The following is a 21,685-nucleotide window of genomic DNA, read 5'->3' as shown; positions in this document are numbered from 1 at the left end:
TTAACAATTTTAAATGCAGATGAGTATTAATTTACCCATGCATAATGAGAGTATTACTTCTCTAACTAAATGAGCCACTCATGAATTGTTCTTTTCCGTGAAACTCACTAATATTAAAAAAATGAATGCAAATTTATTTATTATTTTCATGAAATTTATCAAATTACTCACTCTCACTTCCCAAACAAAAACATTCCACAAAACATAGGCGTGACGCGTGTCATGACACACGCTCATTAGGATGATTCTTGCGGTTTCTATTTCACGCCGTTTGTATCACGTCCGTTAATTCCTTATCGTCCAAAAGGGTTTCTTCTCCCATTCTGGGTATTCTTTCTCCTATTATTGAAACCCTTGTGCCCCCTTTCGTAACCCACCCACCGAAGATAAATTCTTTTGAGTTCCGCTGGCCTACTCCAACAGCCATACAAATGGAGAGAGAGAGTATTAAGAACCGTTGTTGTAAAATCAATAATAATTTGATAGTTTCATAGTAGAAACAATTCAGTGTAAATGATTTAATAGATACAAAAGAAATTTAAGAAAAAAAATTACAAATGATGAATACGAACAAAATTAATGAACCTAAGTAATTAATTTCTTTTATTTTTTTCCTAGGTCTTACTCTTTAATTTCGTAAATTTGAATTAAACCCTCAATTCAACGAATACGGAGAGGTGGTCGCAGGTCGCCACCTTAATCAACACGCTTTGAGAATGGCCTCTGCATGTTCCTGCACTACCTTCCATGCCAAGTTCACATGGCAGTCCTCCGCAAGGCTTGCACCAACAGCGAACCTGATCATGTAAACACCCCCAACCACCGCATGTATCATGTATATGCGCCCAGTCGAGTTAATCGACTCCAACAACTTACGATTGATCTCGTTTGCACGTTCCAACTCCGACGATTGCCTGAGCGTCTCATCCTCAAGATCCTTCACCGACGGCGGTAGCAGCTGGAAGCATACCATCGCAAAATTCCTCGGCACCACAATTTCAAACCTCTTGTCCATGGTTACCTTATCTTCGAAGTGCTTAGCCATTTTCACGTGGGTCCGAAGGAAATTTCTTAGGTTGGCCACACCATAGCTCCAAAGCACCATCTAGAGCTTCATGGCTTGGAATCGACGACTGAGGGCTATTTGCCAGTCTTTGTAGTCTATCACTTGCTTTGATTCAGTAGCTTTGTTCCTCAAATACTCAGGACTAGTTGACAGGGCCTTAACAAGGGGACTAGGGTCCTTGACCCAAAGGCAGCAGCAATCGAGAGTGGTGAAGAACCACTTGTGTGCATTGAAACCGAACGAGTTTGCATCCTCTACCCCATTGATGAAGTGTCTGAACTCAGGACATATGCATGCACTTCTAGCGTATGCTGCGTCGATGTAAACCCAAACTCCATACTCTTTGGCCACTGCGCATAGAGGAGTAATTGGGTCGACGGCTGTCAACGATGTAGTTCCGACATTAGCACAAAGGAATAATGGGTTAAGCTAGTTAACTTTAACGGAAACAAATGATAATTTTTTGAATATCTTTAAATTTTCCATTCCATTTCTATAATTAATAATGAAAATGATTCTTGTTCATCACACTTATATTTGTTTAATATAACATATAATATTTGATGTTTTTCAGATTTTTATATATTTTTTGTATTTCTATCAAATTTTAATTATTTGTTTAAAAAACCGTTGGTTAACCCATTTTGCCAAAATAGCTGGATTGCTCGTTCACCACTTATATGGAAAAATAGTTTAATTTCATAGATAAAATTATTTTTATTCCACTTTGCACCATTAATAAAAAATAACGCCTACCTATGGCACTTCCGCACTTGTTCTTGTTTAGTATGATGAGCAAAAAAACAAATGTACCCAAATGTTTTTTTTTCTACAAAATTTATGCATTTTTTATTTTTTTGTGTTTTTTATAATGGAAAAAGTATGTCTACGACTTTTAATTTTTTTATATTTAATTATAACATCATTGATTGACCCATTTAACCTAAAAGGTTGATCCATTGACCCACCACCTAAATAGAAAAATGCTTTAAATTTTATGCTCATTGTACATCTTCTATTTCATTTACATCATTAACAAAATACTTTCTACCTACCATACTTAATTTTGTTTAACATGATGAATATGCAATATTAGACATGTGCCCAAATATTTTTACATTTTTTTTAGTTTTATATTTTATTTATTTATTATTCCTTCATGGGTTGACCTTTTGACCATAAAGAATGGCTTTATTTTTTAGGTCTATTTTACACACAAAAGTTGTGTATTAGTAAAATTGTAGAATTTATTGATTGATGATAAATAAAAAAATACCTTAAACATAGGATTCAATCAAAGACTTTAAGTCAACACATTAAAAATATGACTTTAATGAGACATAATTAGATGAAGTGATAAGTCAAAATTCAAATTGCATTTTACACGACCAAATCAATGAATAAAATTTCCCAACACATTAGAGCATATCAATAGGTACGTATCATATCAGTGACCCCTCCGATACATTCCTACAACAACCATTTTTAGGGTTCAACCTATTTCAAGGGGTAGGCAAGCATTTTATATCGCCCCCTAAACCAATTTGAAACCAAAACTAAAAGTGGCCAAAGATACAAGCCGATACATCGGATGGGATGTATCTACTTGCATCCATATTTAGAACCTTATACCAAATTAAAAAAGTATGGTCATTCTAGGGGGCTGTTATGTAACATGGATGAGAAATTGGTGGATAATGAATAATCCACACCAGACTATTGTTGCAGGCATGGTTAAAAGTATCAATACACCTTTGTGTATCGGCATAGGTGTATTGGTGCTTTATATAATGCACATTTTTTATTTTTTTTTCCAAAATTTAATTTGTATAAGTATTTTTATCTTAATTAATAAACAAAACAAATATGTTACTAATAGCACCTTTAAATAGATGTATTGAAACATTGCTGATACGATACAAAATGCTTAATATGGGGTGTATCGTATCAAAATTTTGAACCTTGGTAGCAAGGACCAATCCACACCATGGTGGTGTCTAAAAATGTGTGTATTGGAACTATCACCGCCAAGGGGGCATGTTGCTTGTTGAATCTATACATTTCACGTATAACTTATGAGATAATCTACGTAATGATCATGAATGGAAATTTCTTATATTTTAAGCCCAAAATAAATTGAAAAGATAATACAAAGTAATAATAGATAGAATAAAACACTAGTGTGTAATTACTAATAAATAAATAATATTTCTGTTGTATATGTCAAATATTAGAGGATGAAATGTAGAATATGAAATCATATAACGATAGAAAATCACTTTTATTAACAAAAAGAGTAATAAAAATTATTTTAAAGCATTTACTTTTTAATGTCAAATAATTTTATTAACAAAAAAAATAATGGAAATGGTACGATGTTAAACAATATCATAATATTACCTTCAAATATTAAAAATTATTGAAAATAATTTAAAAATAAAATAAAACATTTCATAGATAAAATAAAATAAGAAGGAAAATAAACTAAAAAAATAACTATGATGAATAAGTCTCACTGGCCCCGGTTAGTGGTTTGTTCGCATTAGTCCAACAACAATATATTGGTTCAATTGCCAATATCAAATTGGTATTATAGTCCCACTTTAGATGGGGTGGATGGTCCTCATCCATTAGTTTTATATGTGGACAATATATTGGGGAATGGACAGTCCTGCCTACAATATATTCATGCAACCAAATATGACATTGGCTAATATAAAGTCCAAATAGCTCATTTATTTAACATATTTGACTATAAAATGTAACAAAGGAGGATAAGAGTTAATACCTTAAATATATGACTTAATGAGAGTGACTAGTTTGGACTTAAATGTAGTAGTTAAATTATGTAATTTTGCCCTCATAGTAAAGATGAACCAAAATCAAAAGTAATGGTATTTTAGTCAATAAAAGTATATAATCTAAACCTTATACCACTCTTCAATATTAATTATAATAGTAATATAGATGGATCTTTGTCATCTAGACCGTGATTGTTTGCGATACAAAAATGAAAGTCATATACAAATTTCGAACTGAGTTAGTTATGTATTCATTTGTTTGTGCATGTGTGTATGTTCATGGGGGTCATGAGTCTATACAATCAGGGGGAGTCCATTCCCCATACTTATAATCTTCCGAATCCTAATGAAAACATGATTTGATTCCAAGTATTTGCTATAAACAACCACTTGTTTCTATTTATATGCTTTGCATTCATGATACAAAATACTTACCTTTTTCTTTATCCCTTTTACACTCACCATGAGTGCAATTTGATGCAAAAATTTTGCACCACCTTCATTCAGGCTTAAACCTCATTAATGCGGAGATCATACTATTTGGCTTGCTATTTTACCTAAACAAATAAGACAATCTCAAATGTGAAACAACAATAAACTAAAACATACTTTTAGACTACTTGCACTCTCATGAATTTACATTGCATTGCAAACAAATTGACTGTTATAGAATGTTGAAAAAAATGTTTTTTTTTCAATGGATTGTCTAATGCTATCAAATATGATATTGGTGCATTATTCTAGTTGAATTAAGGCTCAAAATATCAACATGATATGCTTAATACAAGGTGTATATCCCATTGACATGGACAGGTGGCTTGGATACACCTAGGAGAACTTTGTTTGTGTTGTCATTGTATCACATAGCATCACATTGTATCGGTGGATGTTCTTTGATACCAGTTAGTACATGTGGATATGTTGGAAGTTGGTAGAATCTTTTGCAGGTTTGGACTTTTTGACAAAATTTTCAAGACATTCAAATTTTTATCATTACATAGCATGTAATCAGCTGTGTGGGAGTTATTTCCTTACATTTTATTAAATTTAGGGAAAATTCCCGATTAGTACTTTGGGCTTAGTGCCACTTTGGTCCTTGAACTTTAAAATGTGACAATTCTATACCTAGACTTTCAAAACGTGCCAATCTAGTACTTGTCATTAACCAACCGTCAGTTATGTGTATCACGTGAATGACATGTGCGATTTAAAATGTCAAAATTATCCTCAAAACATTATTCATCATCTTCTTCCTCTAGAATTAAGATTGAACCAAAGCAATGGTGAACAACCCCAAGCTCGCCAGGAATCTAATAAATATGACGAATAATTCTATAATTTATAGTGAAATAGAAGAAAATAAATAGAAAATAAAAAATCCAAGAGCCCATTAAACTTATGTATGATTAGGGGTGCAAATGAATCAGATCATGATTCGATTCGATCCGAGATCAGTTCCTATTTGGTCGGATTTGGATTACCCCTGTTAAGATCTTCGGATCGGATCATATCATATAACAAGATTCGATCATAAATCGGATCGTGTTTGGATCACCCCTATCCGACCTGATATATATTATATATTTATAAATATAAATATAAATAATACATATACATATACATGTTATTTATTTATTTATAAATATTTTTTATATTATATTTATTATACTATTTACTTTTTTTTATAAAAACATGTATATATATGATGAAAATAATTAAAAAAATACTTGTATTTTTTTTACTTTATTTAAATTAGTATATTTTATTTCTCTTTCAATAATTTATTAATTTTTAAAGAAAATAAGTCGGACTGGATCAGATTCGAAGATCCGACTTACCGATATGATTCGAATTTAGATCGAGTCCTATTAGATATGTCCGTTTGCGTCCCTACGTATGGATTTCTTTTGGCAAGAATAGGATGGGCAGAACCATGATCCCTTTGGCATGAAAACAAGGATTAGTCGGTGGCAGAAGATGTGAAACCCTCAATCACGTTTATCACTGAGAAGAAGCTCATTACCTGCATCACCGAATCGACATTCCTCACAATAGGTATCGTTGTAATCTCATTCATCGTCATATGTATCCATCAATTGAAGATGACAGAGGGATCATGGATCATGTGTTATTCTCTTGAGAGTTGCTGTCCAATGACAAAATGCTTATTGCATGCATTTTGGCTAATAAATTGTATGGATCAAGTTACACAAGATATGGGAAAGAGACTATCGACAAAACCAGTAAAATTCCAAGTACTCTAGATATCAAGCATTTAAGTAAATGATCAAGCAACAATATGCAAGTGCTGGTTTAGAATAAATAAGAACACTAAAAAACTGTTGAATTAGTGACTACCTGCTAAGAGCTTGTCAATTATTTCTTCCACTCTGTTGCTTTCCTATGAGGATCTTCATTTTAGTGGTACTAGAAAGGTAAAAAAAAGAGCTTGTCAATTTTCCCACTTGTACCTGATTCTCTATCTCCAGATGCACGAGATTTCATCTTCCGGTGCTTACAAGTTAACCCAAACCATCGCCCCACAGTGCAAGGCTTGCTTGTAGTTTTTTACTTGGCTCAAATGGATGTAGCAAGGAGCTTAAATTTTTGGAAATGTGAAAGTGGAATCTAGTGAATAATCTGGAAGCTAAAAAGATGCGAGTTAGGATAAGGGCATTTGGATCGTTGATAAAGAAAATTAGATGACACTTAAATGGCATTTGTGTCTTTTCACATGCCTCTTAATGGATGATTAATAGTAAGTACTGGATTGACATGTTTTGAAAGTTTAGGTACTGGGTTGTCAGGTTTTAAAGTTCAGGGACCAAAGTAACACTAGGCCCAAAGTATAGGTACTAATCAGGAAATTTTCCTTAAAATTGTGCATTTTTTGGTCAAAACAAAGGAAAATCTAAAAATTACAAAAACAATTTATTTTACATTTTGTCTTAAATGATTTATATTAATGACTTATCAAATTCATTGATTTTATGTCAAACTGATATTTTTCTTAATTTATAGTAATTCAAATAAATAAAATTAATAAAAATAAAATAATTATATATATAGTGAGTGTTGATTGAAAATTCTACATTACATATTATGTATCATTTTTAAGACATGTAAAAATCAAATGGACCTTATACATTTTTAAACTAAATTGACATTTCCATAATTTACTAATTAATAACTTAATCCACAATAAACAAGTAAAAACCACGTTGATTATTTTAAGAAATAAAATTGTTATTTGTATAATAATATTAAATAAGTAAAGATCCATGGTGTTTTAAGTAAATAACAATTTATTACCTGATATTGCGATGAACTTTTAATTGATCTAAAGCTTAAACATTGTTTTATTTGTGATTAGTAAAGTTATTATATAATATCTATATGTTATGGGCTCCCATTATTGATGATTGTATTGCATCTCTTAATTAATATAAACTATCAAAGCGTATACCAATATTTTAAACATTTAGCTGAATCATAGAAAGAGCCTTTATTTTATTTAGGTTGGGAGATGGAATATAGTTCTTGCAAGTTGATCCAACGCCAGTTCTCATTGATTGCTATAGATAGAGATTCACTATTTAGGGGGTCTCGCACTCAATATTAATTCAACACCAAAAAAAAAAAAAAATCAACAACATGTAACAATTAATACAAGTTATTGAAGAAAATAATTGGTTGGTGGTAGAACATTGAAATATTTAATGCTTTGTGAATAGATCAGATTAGATTATTTATTAGGTTGTGTTTGGTTGCAATGTGAATTTATTTGCACCAATACAAATGCATGGGAATGGAAATGAAGAAAATGCAAATTTTCATTTAATTCTGTTTCGGATTTCATTTTATTCTAATTCATGTCTTGATTTACTTATTTTTCACTGAATCAAACAAAACAAATTAAAATTCAAAACAAAAATAAATCAGAATTTACAATTAAACCATTTGCACTGCCATAATTTTACATCAGTGCAAATTTAGTTGCATTGCAACTAAACACAACAGTAGAGATATTTGATCAATGATATTTTGGGTGTAGTGGACTTGTCAAATGATGACTTTGAGATGGCAAGTAGTGGTGTTGTGTCCCTAGACAGCTATTATATAAAGGATGAGAATTATATGGTCATTCTACATCGAGGGTTACCTATCCATGATACATGTATCAAGTACCATTAATTCCGTTTCCATGTATGACGCATAAAATGGGCCTGAGTGATCATCACTTGGGTCTGAACTTGGAAAAATTATTAAATTTACATGACACATTTGTATTTAAATTGAGAGCAATGTTTGCATCCCAAAAAAGGGATACGAACTTTCACACTCAATATTGGTCAATGTAAACAGGCTGATTTCAATTTAAGAGTTGGCTTTACACCCATCACCACTGTTTGGTAATAATACAAAAATATCATTGCAAAATTAAACCAATTTTGCATTTTTTATAACTAAATGTATTTATTTTTGCACTCTTTTCAAAAGTCTACTTTTTCATCATTACAAATTTATCACTGCAAAAGTAAATTGACATTATATATATATATATATTATAATCAAACATATTTGTATTTGCATTATTCTCAAAATAAAACCTATTTTTTTTTTCATGTTAATAGATTAAAGCTTTCAATGGTGGTGTGGACATGAGATTAGTGCACCGTAAATATTATAAAGAGGAAGAAGGAGAGATAAACTAGTTAGATTGGGTAGGCACAACATTGTAAGCACGTTGAACGAGCACTTTAATTTTTTTTTAACACCTGTCCCTTAAAATAACCTCAGCCCACCCTTAAAAAAAGATTAAAACCCACTTTTAATAGTTGTCAAAATATTTATTAAACGCTCATTTACCGTGCTTACTTATGTTGTAGAGGTGTAAAGTGGGCCGTGCCATACTGGCCTGCGAGCCGTGCCTCCTTTCTGAGTGAAAAATTTTGGGGTCAGCCCGGCACGGTACGGGCCCACGGCCTAGGCCCGGCACGGCACGGTACGGGCCCACGGCCTAGGCACGGCACGGTACGGCCCGGCACGGTACGGGCTCACGGCCTAGCTAAATGGTGATGAGCTGAAGAGGTGACTTTGATGCCTAACTGAATAGTGACGAGCTGGAGAGATGGCTCTATTGCCAAGCTGAATGGAGACGAGCTGGAGAGGTGGCTTTGATGTATAGTTGAGTGGTGATGAACTAGAGAGGTGGCTTTGATGCGACCTGCAAGGACACAGTGTCAGAGTGCCCGGGGTGGACACTCCGATGCTTAAGTTAGCGAATCAGAGATTTTAAGATAGCTAAACGTGAGAGAGCTGGAGAGTTGTGATAACTAAATTGCACATCTCCCCCCTAGAGTTGGAGGTAAGGCTTTTATATATATAGGCATTGTTTGGCGTGAGCATTACGCAACACATCCTGGATCTCTGGGAAGACGTGCCTAACTGCTCCAAAGTCCTCGGAGGTAGTGGCGCACGTAGGCCAATCTTTGCGCCTTACTCGGTTTATCCAAAAACATTCGATGTGAGAGTTGACTTCCGAGAGACCCGGGAGTGATGGGATGCATGCAGAAATCGACGACGAGCACGTCTTGTAGGTCACCACCTGGACCTCAGTCAGGTCGGCAAGCCCTCGAGGGAGGTCGCTCCCCACATCGAGGTCGCTTCAACCGATACTGACGAGGTACCACAGATCGGCCTTGGACGAGGTGCTGCTAGCCGCCCTGAGTTGTGGACAAGGTCACTAGTTAGGTTTCTACTAGGTTGGGGGTGGAGGTAGGTTGCCAGGTCGGCGCTAGAGGCAAGTCGCCAAGTCGGCGGTGGAGGCAGGTCGCCAAGTCGGCAACAAGGGCAGGTTGCCTAAGTGATTCTGGGTGTCACCCAGTTGTTCCGAGATGCCATGTGTCATGATGTTAGTGGAGGGCCAAATCTGACGTCATCAAATAAAATATAAACAATAATTATTAATTCAAAAAAGCACGTGGTAATAATAATAATAAGGAGGGTTGCTTCTATATATATTTTTTTAAATTATTGATTTTGCATGCGAGTCATGCACTCTGGCGGAAGTGGGGCACCCACTTTAAATGTTCAATTGTCAATTCATAGAAAAAAAAAGAAAGAATTAAATCAAATAAAACAGATTTTACGGTTTCAAAGAAAAAGTAAAATAGATGGTAAATTCTTCTATATGAAAGAAAGGGACTGATTTTTTGTGTTTTTTATTTTTACAATGGAGTTTTCCTTACACGACCAACACTACTTTTTGTTACTGACGGAAGCTGACGTGGCAGATCCAGATGGTCTACGTACCTCCACATTAGATCCAAATGATCTACATACCTCCACATCAGTCATCACATGGTATTATAGGAAGGAGTAGTTGTTTGACTTGTTTCCTCACAATCGTGACCACGGGTGCAACTGGGCCAGGTTGGACTGGGAAAACATATGCCGGATCTAGAACCTAAGCCCAATATGTTTATAGCCCATTCTTTTAAGCCAGGCAATCCGATTAAGTGAAGAGTCCGGGTCGTGGGTCGTTTATGAAGGCTCAAAACGACGACCCGACCATCAGACCTTCTTTATGAGCAATATCTATATCACCACGCATTTTTATTTTTTAAAATTTCGAGAAAGGCCCGTCCCTCTTATCCCAGCTGGTATTTTGATCAGTGCAGAGGTCGTTTTCTGTCGATAGGCTGTTGTGTAATAATCCTCAAGACTCCAACCACTTTAGATTCACATAATCCGAGGACTTGGCCCGTCATTTACGAAAAATCAAAGGGTAGAAAGATAGAAATGAGAAAAATATCTATACGCGAGTCAAAGGGTTGGGCCCAGACATAGGGCCCACCGGCCCAAAACTCACTGCATGCATAACTGGGATTAGGGAGAGCGAAGGAGCGAAATAGCAGATTGAGAACAAACACAAGGGAAAGCACAAGAGAAGGCGAAGGGCAATGAGCGAATAGAGTGAGAGCACACGGATTGCTGACGTGGCATGAATTTTCAAATCCCGCCCAAACCCGGATTTCATTTCAACTGTGATTGAATTTTGATTTTTTTTTTGCTCCCACCTTCTTATCCCCACCCTTTCTCCCTACCTCTCTCTCCCCTTCTCACACACACACGCAACATAACACATCAAACGATAATCTCCTATCTCTGACTCACTCCTTGTGAAACCCTAACCCTACGGAGGTAGTACATTCGTTGCCATTTCTGACCGGTTCCGGCCGATTTTCGACCGATTCTCACCGATTCCGTTATTTTCCTGTAGGATTCGCCATGAAAGGAGGCAAATCGAAGGCGGAAACTAAAAAGGCAGACAACAAGTAAGTTTTCATGATTTCGTATTCTCATTGCCATCGCCGAGGTGCCTAGGTTTTATGTTAGCATCGCATCCATTTGGATTATGGCGTTTCAGATCTGAGATCTATTTGTTCTTGCCTTTGTTTTTCGCCCTCTAAACACCTTGGGAAATTTATTTCTCCGTTCGTTATTTTCCACCGTTAGGCTTTCTGTAAAGAAGAAAGGCGTCGGAGCCGATAAAGTTAGCAAGAAAGCAGGGAAGAAGGAGAAGGCAGTTAAGGATCCTAACAAACCTAAAAGGCCTGCAAGTGCCTTTTTCGTTTTTATGTAAGTTTTTTTCCCCTTGTTTATTTCTCGATCAGAAGATCTGCTATTCGATTGGTTCTTTTTATTTTTTTAATCATAATCATTTCTCGGCTTGCTGACTTTGGTTTCCATTTTTTTTTTCCCAATAAAGGGAAGAGTTCAGGAAGCAGTACAAGGAGAAACACCCTAACAACAAATCAGTCTCCGTTGTGAGTTGTCTCACCTACATAGATTCGTAGATTACAAGCATTTGCACATCTCTATGAAATTCGAAATCTAATGCAAACTAATTATGGTCGTTTCTTGTAAAAAAAACCAGGTCGGCAAAGCCGGTGGAGACAAATGGAAATCGATGACAGAAGCCGTAAGTAATTTACCGGAGTAAATTCTGAATAAGAAAATTTATGTTAGTTGTTAATATCTAATAGCAATTAAACAAATTTGTTCATCAACATCTGCAGGAGAAGGCACCATATGTAGCCAAAGCAGAGAAGAGGAAGAGCGAGTACAATAAGAGCTTGCAGGCATACAACAAGAAGAAGGTATTGATTTTTAAATAGGCTATAAATATAATTTCGCTTTTATTGTCTATTACTATTGATTTTTAAATAGGCTATAAATATATAATATGTTTGATTAATCTCGTTATAAACTTTTCCTTGAAAACCAGGCCGAAGGAGCAAATGCAGCTGAAGAAGAAGAAGAGGAGTCGGACAAGTCGAAGTCTGAAGTGAACGACGACGAGGACGATGATGAGAGTGGAGAGGTTTGCTCTTTTCCTCCCTCTTTGCATGATAAACAAACATAATTTCTGTTCATTCGTAACACAACTATGATTTTTCTTCAAATTTCAGGAAGATGACGACGAGTAGGCAAAGGGGATAGTAGCTTGTGGATGGAAGAAGGGGGGCTAGTTTGTGTAGGGACCTCTGTAGGATTGCGATCTTCATTTTCTGTTACTCTATCATCAACGGAGAAAAAAAAAGATAGATGTTTTCTTTTCTTTTTTTGCTTATTTTTCTTTAAAAGAAAGGTTTCTGGAGCTTTTCCCGAAGCTCTCAAATCGCCCTGTACTTACTTTTCAGTTGCTTCATGATCTAATGATTCACTTTTAGGCACTAATTTGTGTTTTTGCTGCTTCTCCTGATTCAAAAATTTCCATTCCTCTGCCGCTAATATTATTCAATTGATATCGCGGTCGCCTTTCTCCAATAATGTTATGATAATTGAGTGTATGAATAATTGAGGGGTTGGTATTGGGGATTATTTTGTTATTACAAGTTGCAACGAACGCTGGGAAGATATTTTCTTTCTTCCCTTTCGTCTTCAGTTATTCTATTTCTCTTACCATTACATGACATAAATGGTGAATACACCGGTAAAAAAAAGGAGCTGTCGACTACAGTACATATTGATGATACGAACGCTGAGGCCGAAATGCATGTACGAGTAATGAGGGGGAGTGATTTAGACAGGTAAAAGAGCGTTTGTTCTTATATGTTTAAATGTTTGTTGTTGGCAGTAGATACATTTTTTCCAACTTGGACGACGAGCTTTAGCGCTGGGGGGGGGGTTAATGAACAATTTATCGTACCAGTGTACTACCTCCTGTCTGAGTCTATCCCTGCTATAAAAGGGAAAGGCTGGAGATGGTTGTCTGGAACAGTTAAAACTGCCCAGTTGCTCCCCGGTGTCTTCTGTTTTCCGCAATTTAAGCTCTGGTCTCTTTATGCCGTATTCCCCCTTTCGTCACGTGAGGACTCGAGGAGTAATTTACGGGCAGGTGTTTGATGAAAAGCCTTGCTGAGTATTCTCCTTCGTTCAGTCCCTCTTTGTCTCCTGCGAGGCGATGCCCGATGGATGTTCTTTTTCTGCGCGACCACATTTCAGGTGCGGCCAGCCGGCCATTTGCCTTATCTTTTTTATATCACAAGTTCGCTGTCCATCAATAACTGGAATAGTAAATTTTGTCCACCGTTGGGGGAAAACACGTAAAATAAAGTGGATGCTCGTAGGGTACGTTGTTCTCTAATTGGGGTTTGCCGGGATGAGAACGGGGTCGTTAATGTTCTAACGGTACCTACGAACACAAAAGCAGTGGGAACTGGGAAGATTGCGCTGGTTATGTCCTTGTTTCTTCGGGTACAAGGCAAGGCCAAACCACCCAAACAACAAGGTCTACGGGGAGAAAGAGGGTGTGTGTGGTTGCTTGGTAATTTTAGAATTCGGTCTTTAGATTCTCCTGGAGAGCGTTTGAGGGTGGAATTCTCGGTTACGAGGTCTAAATTAAAGTTATTAGTGGAAATTTCTAATTAGTACCCTGCACTTGGGGCTATTGTCACTTTAGTCCCCAAATTTTAAAAGGCGACAATTCAGTACCTGCTATTATTAATTAGTTCTTAACCAACTGTTAAATGACATTTGAAAAAGACAAATATCCTTCAATTGTCATCTAATTTTCTTTATCAACTATCAAAATTTTGACAAAAAATTAACAGCTTCAAGTCCTTGCCTCCTGGCCTATTCTATTCAAGAAAGTTGGGGTTACTAGAATGTCCATTCAAACGTGACTCCAACTTTTTTGAATGAAAAAGACAAGGATTCGAGACTGTTAATTTTTTGTCAATATTTAGATGATTGATAAAGAAAATTAAATAACACTTGAAGGACATTTGTATATTTTTCAAATACCACTTAATGACGGGTTAACAACTAGTTAATGATTGGTACTAGATTGTTACGTTTTTAAAGTTTGGGTACGAAATTGTTGCATTTTAAAGTTTAGGGACCAAAGTGATACTAGACCTAAAAGTACAGGGTATTAGTCGAGAATTTCCCCAAATTATTAAACTAATTTTGGATGATATCAAATTCTTGTGCAATGGAAATACTTGTGTTCAGCAATCAGCACCTCTTCTGGTTTTCTTTGGGTTACGTAATGGTATCAAATACTTGTGCAACAACATGTTTTTTTCTTTTTTAAACTTTTTAGATTTTGCGAGTCTTGTGGCGTTCCCCCCCCTCCAACACATACTCTAGGATCAGCAGCGTTTTTGGGCGTACATATGGTTTCCCTGGACCTGATTCTTGATCATCATCCATCTTGAAATCGGTTTGCAGTTAACAGTTGGCCAGAGCCGTAGGGATTTATCTTTAGCGGACAACCTTGTCTGCCTCTTAGGTCTCACAGTCACGAGGATAGATTCGTTTATTAGATAAGAGAATCCATTCCACGGATTGCCCATGTCATGTCTGCCATTCCAATTGATCTCTCTTCTTTATCCTCTTCGTGGTGAGTTGGTGACTGCCGACCGATCGATGCCCTTTCAGGCTCTCTTTTGCAAAATTTGTGCCTTATTTTTGGTAATTGCTATATATTTGCACGGGGACTGTTTGGCGGAAGATTCATACATGAATAGAGTAAATTGACGTGGTAAGGTCAATCATGTGCAGTCCTCTTAAGGGTAAAAGTCTAAAAACACCATCTAAGCTGTCATGTGAAAGATTTTGAGGGCTGATTGTTTCAATTGGTTCAGTCTTAGACACCTTGTTGATCGACTGGCTTTTAGTGCGCCCTAGTAACAGAATAGCGGGAGATGGCACAAATCTCAGGTTCGCCTGATTAACATAGGTTGCCTTTTATTTAACCAATTAGGGATGTCAATAGGGTTAGTTTCATTCTGGCTGAACCTGATTAAGGTTTTCATTCTTTAACCTGAACCGGATTCTTGGCTGACCCGGGACATTACACCTACATTTATTTAGGTATTCGACTATGATAGGGAAAAGATATGATATAGATAATGAGCATGGTGTTATTTATCAAAATTCATGGGTGGATTTTGATTGGTCAACTTTTTCCATACCATTATCTTTTTTGCATCATAGATTTTCCCTATTGTAATTTATTATAAATTCTAACTCCATATCTCTAAAAGTCAAAGTTAGAATTTCTTTTCATGTTTATTTTAATTTTTATTTTCACCAATGAGGTGACATTTTGAACCTATAAACCAACTTTCGTTGGCTTTTGAATTTTCAAAATGTTTTACAAAAAAATACAATTGAAAGGCTGTGGATCAGATCAAATTGGTAATAAGTTCAACCCGGGTCAACCGGTTGAGATTAACCCATACTGGACATATTAACATCCCTACAACTTTTGTAGATGAGTATGCGAAAAGATCATTGTTGATGCCTACTCCACAAGGACATGACAAAAATGTCCGAAATCCCTAAACCTTTTTTTTTTTTTTTCTTTTGGTTTTTCTTATGCCCTTAAAATAGAGGGAGAAACTTTCCATGCGAGGGGATCGATTTCACATTCTTTGCAATCTTTTTGGTCCCAGTTCCCGATCCGCTCTTTTTAATCTTATAAATGCTATAATTCACCATGACCATGCCTCAAGTTTCTTTATATGCAGAAACATGATATACTTTGTTATATAATTTTCAAGAAAAATTCAAAGCTTTTGATGAGGGCATTAAAAACAAAAATCAAATATCAGCCATACGTCCACAGTATCGGTCCATTTTGGCCAATACGGTTCTCATATTGGTGGGATGAGTGCATCAGTCAATTCTGTAAATACTAGTGCAATGAAATTGAGTTTGGCCATTAGGCCCATTACACCTGTGTCAAATATCCAAAAACCTCAAAAAGCAATATATGTCGGCCCATATCGGCAAATACATAATTGCACATTGATACTTTAAACCTTGGATATAGTACACTCAATGTGTAACTCTCACCAAATCCATTCACCCACCTGTTAACCCAAACACAAGCCGCTAAATAGTACGTAAATAGGTGGGTGGGTTGGATCAGAAAGTAGTAACTAGTAAGCTGACCAACTAGACTCGTGGAGAATTTTTAAAAATATTACTGAATGCAAAATCTACCATATTTTCTATGATCGGGCAACTTCATCAATCAAGTTTATCCAGCTGATGGATTACGCCTTTGAACCTCCTTACTCGATAACCACACAAAATCAAGATTGAAACAACCACCTCTGATTGCATTGAGATAGCACACTTCTTCAACAGGGCCAAGTAACAGGACATGCAAGGGTTGATGATGTATCATAGCCTAGATGTTACAATTCGTAAGTCATAAAAAATAAAAACAAAGAAAAACTGGAAAAGAGAAACCCTGAAAACTCAACTAGATGATTTATTTTAGCGTTGTGGACGTACCATGTAAACCATAGAACCTTCTTCCCCTTTACTCTTTAGTTGATTTAGAACGCTAGTCAGCTAATGAAGGAATCCTCCTTGATTTACATAAACTTCCTTGACTTATAACAGGCTATTCGAGAAGTTTCAATCAAGGCTTGCAGGTATTTAGTGCTTATGCAGCAAGGCAACCAGTTTGGTGTAAATCTGCTCCTTCATGGTGTCCCTGTTACTTGGGTTTAGTGTAAATATAGTTGCTCCTGGATGGTTCCTCAACCTTGCAACTACAGAAAGATTGGATGCCATTGTCATATATAAAAAGGGCAATGCAACTTAGCAGTTAGAAAACTCTGAGCAGGGTTTCCAAAATAACATGAACAGAAATAAAAAGTTCTCCTCCCTTAACTAGGTTACTAGTAGTAAGTAATATAATTTTGATTAGACCTACATTACTTAGACAGTCAATAAATGAACTTACCTCCAGGTATGTCACGGCCGAACTTTGGAATGGGTATGGTTGCCAAGACTGGGATATTGGATTCCAGAACCTTTAGCACTGCAGGGAAGAAAGATGAACTGTACAACTCCATCTTACCAACTTCATCAATGATGAAGAGATCAGTGTCTTCTTTAATCTGATACCGTAATACAAGATATACAATCAAACCCTTCTGTAATTAAAATGAAAAATGAACTACACAGAAGCCCAGTTATGCCAATCTTCAGTTGGATAGGATGGCTCCAAGGATTGTTCTAGACCAGAAAGAACATACCCTGAATATATGGCTAGCAACAAACTCAATTACAACCAGGATGAAAGATCAATTACTGGGACATTTATGTACGGCAGGGTGTGCCAACCAAAAGGTGCTTCCCAACTAAATAACCCAGAATTCCAGATAAATATGAAGAAAACATGCTTGTGTGGTAGTGTTCCATTTAGCATATAATTCTTGAAATTTTAACCTGTTCCATCTAACTAGTCAAATATGAAGTTCTAGGGATCACCCCACCTGTAACTCTGGCAATGCCAACAATTCAAATGATGCTACATCCACTCTGTACTTCCCCACATTAGGCCATCTGAGAGACTCTGGACTGCCATTGCAAAAGATTCTTTAGCTGGGGGTGGGGGAAAGTTGATAAAATTTACATAAAAAACTAAGATCATGAAAGCAGGTTTTGCAGCAAGCTACACATTTGCTCAAAGCTTAGAACAATTAATCTCAAAAACTGAAAAAGCTAATTATTAAACAACTCGTACAAATTAACAACTGAAAAGTCATGCAAGTACCTTATGGTTATGAAGTTCACATTCCCATAAAGTTTACACAAATAACGGAGGCAAATGGGGCTAATTTTGAAGATTCATACTGGGATAAGAGAAACAAAGGGTAAAGTATAAACTTTTTAATCTATTTAACAATGCTTGCCTCCAAAAGGAAGTGCCATACATACTGTATATGAAGCCTAGGTGCCTAAACAAGTATTGGGGCGCTATATGCATTTGTATTACTAATTGTTTTCTAGTTTTGCATCTGTACAAAATCCCTTACAATGAGAGAATTTGAATGGGGTTGAAATATGTCATAGGTATTTACTTTGTGTTGAAAAGGGCACAATACACACTTTCCTTTGGTTGATGAGAGTAGAGAAGGTGGAATACATTAGTTAAAAGGGCAAATAATGTAAATAGAGTAATGTCCAGGCAGGGCCACTATCCACCAGCAGGACTTTTTGGGTGAAGCAGCAGTACTGCAGGACTATCTTTTGTACTACTTATGCAGTTTAAATGTACACCAGCTATATAGTAACGTCTTCCAACTAAATGTAAACACTAGGTATTGTTTTAACAAATATGCAATGCCAACTTTCTGAAGAAGCAACTCTTTGCTGTTACATAGATACATCCCAGCTTTTTCAAGAACAACTCTCTGAGGAATTAGGAGAAGTAACATGTTGAAACACTACTCAAAATGTTTTCAGGCATATGGTTTTTATGCTCTCTCTGATCTAAGATTATTTCAAAGTTCAAAGTTTTGAAAATATTCCTATCATGTTGAGCATGCTGGTTACTAGTTTAAAGAAAATTTCATCTTCTTTCTGACATATGGAGTGCAATGATTTGATTTGCATGGAAAATGCCTGATCCATAATTCTAGGATGAGCCATTCAGTCATTGTCAGATTGAATTTGATTGAGATATATCATCCCATATCTGGTCCGCTTATTAAATGCATTAGATATTGCAACCTGAACCAGAATGGAGGTTTTTGCATAATGGTGGATCAGATTACATATTGTCATCTCTTCATAATAGTTTAATATCTCCCTTAGATTACCAAATCAATAATATAATATAGGCTTTATACATAATATTTCAGTTGGTCTTTTTTTTTTTTTTTTGGAGAAAGGTAACCTTCATTCAAAAAAGGGAAGGATGTAAATGAGAAAATGTACAAGAAAATAGGGAAAATCCACAAAAAGCAACAGCCTTATCAATATACCGGTAAAATATTTGCACCATACAAGCAATCCCTGCCCAAACCAGATTTGGATAAAAAAACTGCAGAATGGCTTAATTCTCTAGGAATATCTATAGATGCAGTTTAAAGAAGTAGATCCTAGATTTCACAGAGGAAGTGTGCAAACTTCCAAGGACCAGTTCCTTTGTTTTTTGCCCACCCAAATGCATTCCCGTAGTCACCTTCCACCAAAACAGAGGCAGCATGAATAGAGAGGGCAATATGCAGGCCCATAAGAGCTTGGACCTCAGCTATGGATGCATCAGATGCTGAAATGGGACCACTAGAGGCCCACTGCAAGCTCCCAACAGAATTCAAGATAACACCTCTAGTGCCTGCACCTGAAGGGGTCTCAACTGAGCCTCTGAAACTGCCATCGAACTGACGAATAAAGCTGCTCTCAGGTCTAGGAGAGGATCAACAGGAGAAGACCTAAGGAATTCCAACAGGTTTCTGTCCAAGTTTCCATAGCTGATCCCAGAAAATGCTTTATTAGCCAGCATCCGAGAGAAAATTAGATTCACAGCATGCTTTATTGGTCAGCATCCAAGAGAAAATCAGATCCACGGCATGCTTTATCGGTCAGCATCCAAGAGAAAATCAGATCCACAGCATGCTTTATTGGTCAGCATCCAAGAGAAAATTTCAGTTGATTGTTACTAGATATTGGAAAAGGATATCGATTAAGTTGTAAAATTACCCAATATACATAGCATCGACCATGATTGCAATGATCAACGATAAGGACTTATACATGAGATAGCTAAGGGGCAAATCGGTTACTGGCTTTAGCAGGTTTTGTGGGAACACAATCAATCAAGAGGGCAACTTTGTAGAGTGGGAAGCATCAAGAACCAGATGTGAGATGGAAAATCAGAAGGACTAGAATAGCACTTTTCTTGATCCTTCTAATTAAGACAACACTTTGTTTAACTTATAATATTTTATAGTTATGATGCTGTCCTCATTCTCACCGACAGGTCTACTGGATAGCCAATGCCATTGAAGGTTTTTATTGCTCCTTCATTCACATGGTTTTTCTTTTCATATCTTTGACAAGGTATTTTGCGAGAATAATATTAACTACATATATGCATGAACCTGAAAGGGGAATCAGCACACACTAATAATTGTAATTTTTTTTGATCGATACTAATAATTGATTATTTTATAAAGAAAATCATGTTCAATTAAAGAAGCTCAGAAACTGAGAAATCTTTCCAACAGGTCCCAAGAGAGAGTTGAGTTGAAGACAAACCTTGAATTTGTAGTAGATGCAAGGGGTCCCTTTCGCCCATCTAACGTTACCACCTCAAAACCCACCCTCTCAGTCCCTTGTCTAACTTCACCTGCGCATTGTGCATACAACAATTCGTGGCATTAATGGTGGAGAAGTACCTAGAGTTCTAGATAATTTAGAGAAAATAAAAGAAGAAAAGAAAGAGAAAAATGGAGAAAGTTTCATCTAGCTACTACCGCCAAAAAAAAAAAAGAATAAAACATCATACATGTAGAGATAATAAGAGAGACAGATTAAGAACATACGCGTGTAGAATCCTTGAACCTTCAAGTTAGGGTTTGTGGTTCTAATTCTCTCCAACACTCTCATCACCAGGGTGGTTTTCCCAACTCCCTGAAAAAATGAACAAGAGGGCAAAAGACAACAACAATAAGAAAAAACTGCTTGCCTGTTCAGGTTCACGAGACACTGAAACCGGGTACCAGTGTTCTCATTTGTCGGAATTTCATTTTCACTTACAGGAGGACCGGTGACAAGGAAGCATTTCCCGGGAGTTGCCATTGCTCTCTCTCTCTCTCTCGTAAAGTCGTAATAGGGAGGAGTATCATTTCATGTTGGTCCTACATCTCCTCAAGGATCCCATGCTCAATATTCCAAAAGTGCGGTAATGAGATGCACTTCAGATGCACTTTTAGAAATGCTAGCATAGTGCTTCAAAGCAGGAAAAAAAATTCTCTTGGTTTTATTAAGGATGGTTAATGTTATATCCATACATGATCCATCAAAATTATGATATATGGTGCCATACATAATTCTTCCACGAGTCCGGCTTCGGTCAGGGGAATAAATTTTACAGCCTTGAGCCTTGCGTTGAGAATAAGTCGCTAGTTATATGCATGAGGGAAATATTACAAATGCAAAATTATAAAATGTTGTTGAAACGGTGTGAGCATGGGCTTGCCCGAACTCTTCTTCTACTTACCATTCATTCTTTTATCCAGTCCGATTAGTGGTAGAGCTGTTCATAAGAATGCCCAACTCGATTAAACCGACCAGTTCGAATCGACCCAATCTGAGTCGGTTGGGTTTTCATCTGTACTGGTCGGTTTCGAGTTGGGCACATACATAAATCGAAATCTCGGGTCGGTTTTGGTTTTCTTGCGTGAAAACCAAAACCAATCCGACTCGAACCGAACTAGTATTCTACTAGTTTGATAGTTCCTACTTTCTAGTTTGAGTAGTTTCCTAATTC

The 21,685-nt window shown here is 36.4% G+C and overlaps 2 protein-coding genes and 1 pseudogene across 5 annotated transcripts; 1 reads left to right on the top strand and 2 right to left on the bottom strand.

The window, feature by feature from the left end:
• Positions 1–700: 700 nt before the first annotated feature.
• Positions 701–5,944, bottom strand: LOC104603886 (tyrosine decarboxylase-like; annotated as a pseudogene).
• A 4,968-nt stretch (positions 5,945–10,912) lies between these two features.
• Positions 10,913–12,612, top strand: LOC104603771 (HMG1/2-like protein). The gene is made up of 8 exons (XM_010267888.3): positions 10,913–11,073; positions 11,153–11,207; positions 11,389–11,511; positions 11,642–11,699; positions 11,810–11,854; positions 11,952–12,032; positions 12,161–12,256; positions 12,345–12,612. The coding sequence occupies exons 2-8, from the start codon at positions 11,161–11,163 to the stop codon at positions 12,360–12,362; spliced, it is 468 nt and encodes a 155-aa protein (XP_010266190.1). The 5' UTR covers positions 10,913–11,073; positions 11,153–11,160; the 3' UTR covers positions 12,363–12,612.
• A 3,521-nt stretch (positions 12,613–16,133) lies between these two features.
• LOC104603772 (uncharacterized) lies at positions 16,134–21,132 on the bottom strand. Of its 4 annotated transcripts, XR_016075883.1 has the most exons (7): positions 20,953–21,127; positions 20,739–20,826; positions 20,452–20,542; positions 17,682–17,766; positions 17,147–17,303; positions 16,690–16,952; positions 16,491–16,582 (listed from the first exon to the last, which is right to left on the bottom strand). XR_016075883.1 is itself a non-coding variant. In XM_010267890.2 (6 exons), the coding sequence occupies exons 1-6, from the start codon at positions 20,992–20,994 to the stop codon at positions 16,837–16,839; spliced, it is 579 nt and encodes a 192-aa protein (XP_010266192.1). In that variant the 5' UTR covers positions 20,995–21,127; the 3' UTR covers positions 16,491–16,836. The 4 variants fall into 4 exon arrangements, 2 of the variants coding, with proteins under 2 accessions (XP_010266192.1, XP_010266191.1); XR_736263.2 differs by having other exon boundaries at positions 16,134–16,582; positions 20,739–21,132; XM_010267890.2 differs by having other exon boundaries at positions 16,491–16,952.
• Between the last annotated feature and the right edge of the window lie 553 nt (positions 21,133–21,685).

The sequence above is a fragment of the Nelumbo nucifera genome, chromosome 5, assembly GCF_055504915.1.
Source record: "Nelumbo nucifera cultivar China Antique chromosome 5, China Antique-T2T, whole genome shotgun sequence".
NCBI classification, from domain to species: Eukaryota; Viridiplantae; Streptophyta; class Magnoliopsida; order Proteales; family Nelumbonaceae; genus Nelumbo; species Nelumbo nucifera.
Note: the sequence above shows the minus strand (reverse complement) of the source record. Positions and strands in the feature narration are given on the sequence as shown.